The 8127-nt window shown below is 40.5% G+C and overlaps 1 protein-coding gene across 2 annotated transcripts; it reads left to right on the forward strand.

Moving 5' to 3' along the window:
* Positions 1 to 6369: 6369 nt before the first annotated feature.
* LOC100979041 (tropomyosin alpha-3 chain-like) lies at positions 6370 to 7657 on the forward strand. Of its 2 annotated transcripts, XM_008973228.5 has the most exons (2): positions 6370 to 6437; positions 6572 to 7657. In XM_008973228.5, exons 1-2 carry the CDS (start codon positions 6370 to 6372, stop codon positions 7050 to 7052), a joined length of 549 nt encoding a protein of 182 aa, XP_008971476.1. In that variant the 3' UTR covers positions 7053 to 7657. The 2 variants fall into 2 exon arrangements, with proteins under 2 accessions (XP_008971476.1, XP_063454060.1); XM_063597990.1 differs by having other exon boundaries at positions 6430 to 7654.
* The last annotated feature ends 470 nt before the right edge of the window (positions 7658 to 8127 follow it).

An 8127-nucleotide genomic window follows, 5' to 3' on the forward strand; every position in this document is an offset into this window, starting at 1 on the left:
AAAATATTCTCTGAACCTCAACCTCATATAAGTTGGAGGCATGGGTCATAGCCTCAATCTTTTTCATCTCACAGTAACTGTGCATGTAGTGGTCCTTAATAAGTGCTTACTCACAGTCAGCACCATCAGCCCAGGGACTATTCCAAGCAAAATTGTGAAGTAAGTGGGTCACTGGAGGCCCCCACTTTCATTCCTAGGATCTTTTATCAATGGAAAAAGTACATAATCAACTCCTTCCCATTCACACCAGGGCTTACCACTTTCTGAGCCATCCCTCCCAGAGGCCATGACAATTTAAGATAACTACTGGGAGAGGAGGTCTTACATGGCTGTTTTCACCCCATCTGGTGGTCACACAAATCTGGTGAAAGCTGTGGATTATGTTTTATCAAGATTTTATTGGCTGTGGTGACAGGTACCAAGTGGAATTAGCTTTTGCCAAAAAGGTCCATTTAGTGATTCAAATATGCAAAATTAGAAAGGGCATGGGTGGAGCTGGTCCAAGGGGTAACCGGATCAGTGGAGTGCTGTCAGCAATCTCTTATATTCTCTCTCCCTGGCTCTCATTCTCATCTCTGCTTTTTTCTGATTGACAGCTTACTTCCCTTCTATTACAGATGTGCTTTTGCCACATGGCAGAGGCATGGCTGAATCCTCACACCATCAGCTAAAGCGGGAAGTATGTTCTTTCCTCCAAATGAAGTTGGAAATGTCCCAGGGAAGGACTCTAACTGGCTCTGCTTGAGTCAGGTGCTCATCCCTCAAGTCAAGCACTGTGATCAGGATGGTGATGACTGGCTTAGCTATGCCCCCACCTCTTTGCTGGCTTTGTCATCAAAAGGGGGAATGACCTCTCTAAGAATTGTTGTAAGACAGGCCATCACCATCAAATCTACCTACAACAGATCCTTTCCTCCAAAAGTACACAGACACACATACTTGCAGTTTTTTACATAAAATTCCAGGGAGTTGGTGGACCCTTCATGCTCATTCCAGGCCTGGAGATTAACCCTGTTTACACAAAGGATTTGAATTGCCAGCAGAAGAATTCCTAATGGTTGATAATTTGCAGAAGCAGAATCCCTTTCTATAGCCCCTCAAATCCCCTCCAGCTCCATTTCCCTAATCTGCCCCTTTTAGGCCTGTCTCAGATTTTCATTCCACATCATTTCTTTGCTCTCCCCTCACTCTCTGTTCCAATCCCCACTAGGATGATGGGAAGCCATTTCTGTGCAGGGAGACCCGGAAAGAACAACAAGATATCAATCAACTTTGAGCATCACCAGGAGGGTGAAAACAATGGTACTGAATTGCAAATTGTAGGACTGCAGAAATAAAGTTCTGTTCACAAAAAAGTGGGTGATGGGGTCTTTAAAAAAAAAGTGTAGAGGAATATTTTCTCAACATTTCATAAACAGCCATTTGAAAACTGCCCTAGAGCAAATTGGAAGTCAGTACAATGTCCAGGCGTTCACTTGTTAGACTTGGAAGAATGTGCACACACAAACGGCATTCTTTATACATACATATTTACACACAATATACATAAAGAATGACCTTCCCCCACTCCGCCCTTCTACTGCCTGCAATGGTAACATTTACTGCAGATTTTATTACAAAAGCCACAAAATGAAATTCTAATCAATAATAGTTTGCAGGATGCTGAAAAAAAGGGGGAACTGAATACATTCATAGGTAAAAGATGTTATTATCTCAGTTCAGTAACTATGAAAGAGAAATAGATGAAAAAATCTGGGTTTTATATTAAAAACCGGCACAGCTGTAGAGTTACATAATAAAGTATTGCCTGTATCCATGGAAATGGAGAGTAATTGATGCACCACAAGTTATTTTTATAAACCCAAACAAAAAAATTCAATCAGAAATGTCTTTCCCCGTTTTGGGGGCATTGTATATTTTGTATCTGTACATAATGCACACATTTAGAGTGTGAATGCACTCATTATTGATCAGCCATGTTGAATAGGACATGCTGCTTTCCCTGAATATTCAAGATTAGAATCCTGTGGCCTAGCTCCCACTCCTTCTTGAAAGACTTCCTCTGAATAAATTGTGCAGTGCTTTAAAATTCAAGCAGTTCCAATCACGGGGGAATAAAGGAGCCCCATTCCTGGTTTTGGAGGTGTCAGAGAGGGCAAATTTGGAAAATGATTGTCCCACATAATGTATACATTTGAATTCCCTGACAATACCAGCATCCCATGCCTGCCCACCACACACACACACACACACACATACACACACACACACAGTGCCTAGCACAGTGCTACACACGAAACAAGTCCTCCAAAACAGCCAGGATGCACGGCATATTACAATTTCCCCAATTTGCTTGCAATAAGAATTACTGAAGATACCTGTTAAAAACACAGATTCCTGGGCAGGGGTGGTGGCTCACACTTGTAATCCTAGCACTTTGGGAGGCCAAGGTGGGAGGATCACTTGAGGCCAAGAGTTCAAGACCAGCCTGTGCAACATAGCAAGACCCCTCATCTCTACAAAAAAAAAAAAAAAAAAAAACATTAATTAGCCAGACCTGCAGTCTCAGCTATTTGGAAGGCTAAGATGAGAAGATTGCTTGAGCCCAGGAGTTCAAGTCTGCAGTGAGCCATAATTGTGCCACGGCACTCCAGCCTGGGTGACAGAGCAAGACTCTATTTCTAATAAAAAGAAAAAAAGGAATAGATTCCAGAGCTCCACCCCGACCCCCTCTATTGGATTATCCTGGAGAAAGACATAGAAATCTGTAAAATCAAAGCACCTTCCCAAGGTAATTCTTACCATTAGGTAAACTGGAGAAACATGGAAGCAGGGCTGGCTTCGGAGGTGTACAACCTATGCAATCACACAGGGAACTCAGAAGGTCCCAACTCTGTTTAATGCACTGATATCCCCTTGAAATTCTTCATAATCTCTTAACAAGTGGACTTACATTTTCATTTTGCACTGGGCGCTACAAGTTATGTAGCTGGTCCTATGTAGATGTAATGATGAAGAGCATACATTTAGCAAACAGACTTGGGTAAAAATTCCAACTTCACCACTTAACTGGTTAGGAGATCTTGATCATGTTAGTTAAACCTCTGATTTTCTGTGTACTCATCTATAAAACTGACATAATAATGAGCTATTATGAGATTAAATGACACAATGTTTGTACCACGCTCACTGCTTGAAGAGAAGCACAGCCTCAGTCAGTGAACACCATTAGCTGTTTAGTCAAGACAAGTTGAGTGAAATAAGGACATGAAGAAGGGAGGGACATATTTTAGCCGAGAGCTGGAGGGGGATACTAATTAAACCCTGGCCTTGCTGGTGTTGAATCAATGTCCAAATTACCTTAAATAAAGCAACTGTGCTGTGCATCAACCTTCGATGTCACCGAGACTGCTTAGCTTCAGCTTTGTATCAGCTTCATATTATGATCTGCTCGGTTACTGGCTGGAGAAAAAAGCCTGCCAGAATAAAACCCACTCCACCATCACTTCTAGATCCACTCCCCACAGCTGGGGCTTGGGCTAGGTTGGTACAGGGTGGTGCGACAGTGAGTAGAAATTCCTATGAATAGCTTTCCATCATATGTCTCATTTCTCTTTATTTTCACAGTCACCCTATTTCCATGCCACCATCGTCTCTCACCAGGACTATTACATTAGACTGGCTTTTTACTGCCATTTTGTAAATGTATTTATTTATTTTTATTGATGCCTGATAGACGTACATAGTTTTGGGGTATACATAATAATGTCATACATTTATATAATTTGTAAAACTCAAGTCAGTGTACTTGGGATATCGATCACATTAAATATTTGTCTTTTCTTTATGCTAGAAATATTCAAATTATTCTCTTCTAGCTATTTTTAAATGTACAATAGATTATTGTAAACAATAGTCACCCTGTTGATCTAACACTAGGTCTTTCTTTTATCAAACCGTATATTTGTACCCACTAATAAACTCTTCATTATCCACTTCCCCCTACTACTCACAACCAAAAATTTCACAATTTCGAGCACAACTCAGCGTTTTTAGTATGTTCACAGAGTTGTGAAGCCAACACCACTGTCTAATTCTAGAGTATTTTCATTACTCCAAAAAGAAACTCTATACCTATTAGCAGTTACTCTTTATTCCTCCCTCCCTCCATTCCATGACAATCACTAATTTACTTTTGTCTGTATTAATTTGCCTGTACTAGACATTTCCTGTGAATGAAAGCATATAATATGTGTCTGGCTTCTTTCAGTTACATAATGGTTCAAGGGTTATTAATGCTCTACAATGTATCAGTACTTCCTTCCTGTTTATTGCAAATAATATGCCATTGTATGGCTATACATATTTTCTTAATCTGTTCATTCAGTTGATGAGCATTTGGGTTGTTTCTACTTTTTGTCTGTTTTGAATCAGGCTGTTATAAATATTTATGTATAAGGTTATGTGTGGACACATACTTTCATTTTTCTTGGTTAGATACCTAGGAGTAGAGTGGCTAGATCACATGGTAACTCTATTTTTAACTTTCTGAAGAATTGCCAAACCGTTTTCCACTGCAGCTGCACCATTTTACAATCCCACCACCAGGAAATCTGATTTCTCTACATTCTTACCAATATTTCTTATTGTCTGACTTTTAAATTTTAGCCATCCTAATGAATGTGAAGTAGTGTCTATGAGATACCACTTTTGATTTGCATTTTCCTAATCAAAAATGATGTTTAGCATCTTTTCATGGGCTTTTTGTCCATTTTTATACTTTTTTGGGGGAAATATTGGAAATATCTATTAATATCTTTCATCCATTTTTAATTTAGCACCATTTTTGGAAAAGATTATTAACAGTTAACTGACCATAATATAAGAATTTGTTGTTAGACTCTTATTGCTTGCTATTCCACTCACCTACATGTTTATCGTTATGATAGTACTACACTGCCGTGATTACTGAAGCTTGGCAGTAAGTTTTGAAATGTGGAATTGTGAGTCCTCCAACTTACTCTTTCTTTCTCAAGCTTGTTTTGGCTATTCTGGGACCCTTGAATTTCCAAACAAATTTTAAAATCAGCTTGTCAATTTCTGCAAAATAGGCAGCTGGAATATTGGTAAGATTGCATTGAATCTGTAGATCACATTGGGGGAGTGTTGCCATCTTAACAACATTAAATATTCCAATTCATAAACATGGGATATCTTTCCATCTATTTAAATGTTTTTAAATTTCTTTTGATAATATTTTGTAGTTTCCAATGTACAATTCTTATATTTTTGTTTAATTTATTCTTAAGTATTTTGTTATTTTGATGCCATTATAAATTGTATTCTTAATTTCACTTTCAAATTTTTCATTGCTAGTATATAGAAACAAAACTGATTTTCATATCTTCATTTTATATCTTCCAACCTTCCTGAATTTGTGCATTATTTCTAACAGTTTTTTTGTGAATTCCTTAGAATTTCTATGTTGAATATAATGTCATCTGCAAATGAAGATATCTTTACTTCTTCATTTCCAAATATGATGCCTTTTATTTATTTTTCTTACTCAGTTGTTCTGGCTAGAACCAGTGCAATGTTGAATAGAAATGGCAAGAACAGAGACCTTTGTCTTAGTGCTGATGTTAGGTCAAAAGTATTCGATGTTACATCTAATATGATGTTAGATGTGTGTTTTTTGTAGGTCCCACACTCTCCCATTCCTTGCGCACTGACCACACTGACCTTCTAATTTCACTGCTTTTGTGTTTGCTGTTCCTTCTGCCTAAAACTTCTACCCACTGTCTTTTTCTGCTACATAAAGTCCTAGTCATTCTTTTACTGTGGTTAGTTATCTGCAAAGGCTTCCTGGGCCCCTAGACCTGGCCAGATATCACAGCTCCATGTTCTCATAGCTCCTTTTCCTTGATAGTATTTGGCAGTTTGACACTGTGTATTCATATGGCTATTTGATTGATGTCTGTCTTCTCACAGAACATATATTCCATGAGTGCCTGGACACTGTCTGTTTTGTTAATCACTTTATCCCCAGCTCCTAGAGCTGCATCTGGCACAAGGCTTTCAGAAAATATTTAATGAATAAATTAGTGCAATCAAACCAACCAATATGTATGGATATAGAATGGGGGTGGTAACCTCCAGACACAGCTCTTGGCTACGGAAGACCCTTAATGTTTCATTCTTCTTGGATTTTTCCCCATGGCAAAAACTTTTGCCGGTGAGAGGAGGCTGCAACACCGAGCGGAGGAGGCAGGAACCGGAGCGCGAGCAGTAGCTGGGTGGGCACCACGGCTGGGATCACCACCATTGAGGCGGTGAAGCGCAAGATCCAGGTTCTGCAGCAGCAGGCAGATGATGCAGAGGAGCGAGCTGAGCGCCTCCAGCAAGAAGTTGAGGGAGAAAGGCGGACCCGGAAACAGGCTGAGGCTGAGGTGGCCTCCTTGAACCGTAGGATCCAGCTGGTTGAAGAAGAGCTGGACCGTGCTCAGGAGCGCCTGGCCACTGCCCTGCAAAAGCTGGAAGAAGCAGAAAAAGCTGCTGATGAGAGTGAGAGAGGTATGAAGGTTATTGAAAACCGGGCTTTAAAAGATGAAGAAAAGAAGGAACTCCAAGAACTCCAACTCAAAGAAGCTAAGCACATTGCAGAAGAGGCAGATAGGAAGTATGAAGAGGTGGCTCGTAAGTTGGTGACCATTGAAGGAGACTTGGAACGCACAGAGGAACGAGCTGAGCTGACAGAGTCCCGTTGCCGAGAGATGGATGAGCAGATTAGACTGATGGACCAGAACCTGAAGTGTCTGAGTGCTGCTGAAGAAAAGTACTCTCAAAAAGAAGACAAATATGAGGAAGAAATCAAGATTTTTACTGATAAACCCAAGGAGGCAGAGACCTGTGCTGAGTTTGCTGAGCGATCGGTAGCCAAGCTGGAAAAGACAATTGATGACTTGGAAGATAAACTGAAATGCACCAAAGAGGAGCACCTCTGTACACAAAGGATGCTGGACCAGACTCTGCTTGACCTGAATGAGATGTAGAATGCCCCAGTCCCACCCTGCTGCTGCTCCTCCCTGTGACCCAGACTCCGCCTGAGGCCAGCCTGCCAGAAGCTGACCTTTAACTGAGGGCTGATCTTTAACTGGAAGGCTGCTTTCTCCTTTCACCGCCCCCTCCTTCCCTGTGTCTTTTTCGCCAAACTGTCTCTGCCTCTTCCCGGAGAATCCAGCTGGGCTAGAGGCTGAGCACTTTTGGAAACAACATTTAAGGGAATGTGAGCACAATGCATAATGTCTTTAAAAAGCATGTTGTGATGTACACATTTTGTAATTACCTTTTTTGTTGTTTTGTAGCAACCATTTGTAAAACATTCCAAATAATTCCACAGCCCTGAAGCAGCAATCGAATCCCTTTCTCACTTTTGGAAGGTGACTTTTCACCTTAATGCATATTCCCCTCTCCATAGAGGAGAGGAAAAGGTATAGGCTTGCCTTGCTGAGAGCCAAACAGAGCCCAGGGAGACTCCACTGTGGGAAACCTCATTGCTCTGTACAAAGTACTAGCTAAACCAGAAAGGTGATTCCAGGAGGAGTTAGCCCAACAACAACAAAAACAAAAATGTGCTGTTCAAGTTTTCAGCTTTAAGATATCTTTGGATAATATTATTTCTATTTTTTTAGTTTTTTCATTAGAAATGATCAAATTAAGATGGTTAAGACCTCTGAGACCAAAACTTTCTCTCATCTCTACCCCCTCCCAACTGCTCACAGAACGGATCATGTCCCCCTTATGTTGAGGTGACCACTTAATTGCTTTCCTGCCTCCTTGAAAGAAAGAAGATTGTGTTTTCTCCACTGATTTAGCCATGTGAAACTCATCTCATTACCCTTTTCTGGGTTTCAAGCTGCTGTCTCTAGAAGTGCCATCTCATTGTGCTTTGTATCAGTCAGTGCTGGAGAAATCTTGAATAGCTTATGTACAAAACTTTTTAAATTTTATATTATTTTGAAACTTTGCTTCTTTGGGTTTGTGGCACCCTGGCCACCCCATCTGGCTGTGACAGCCTCTGCAGTCCGTGGGCTGGCAGTTTGCTGATCTTTTAAAATTTCTTTCCCT

This window comes from Pan paniscus, chromosome 18 (assembly GCF_029289425.2).
Source record: "Pan paniscus chromosome 18, NHGRI_mPanPan1-v2.0_pri, whole genome shotgun sequence".
Lineage (NCBI taxonomy): Eukaryota > Metazoa > Chordata > Mammalia > Primates > Hominidae > Pan > Pan paniscus.

What these genes read in the sequence shown, in the direction of transcription:
- LOC100979041 (XM_008973228.5), top strand. Translation starts at nt 6,370, where the DNA reads ATGATGCAGAGGAGCGAGCTGAGCGCCTCCAGCAAGAAGTTGAGGGAG. An exon ending in AAAGGCGGACCCGGAAACAG is followed by an intron (nt 6,438 to 6,571) that starts GCTGAGGCTGAG and finishes TGAGAGTGAGAG; the next exon opens with AGGTATGAAGGTTATTGAAA.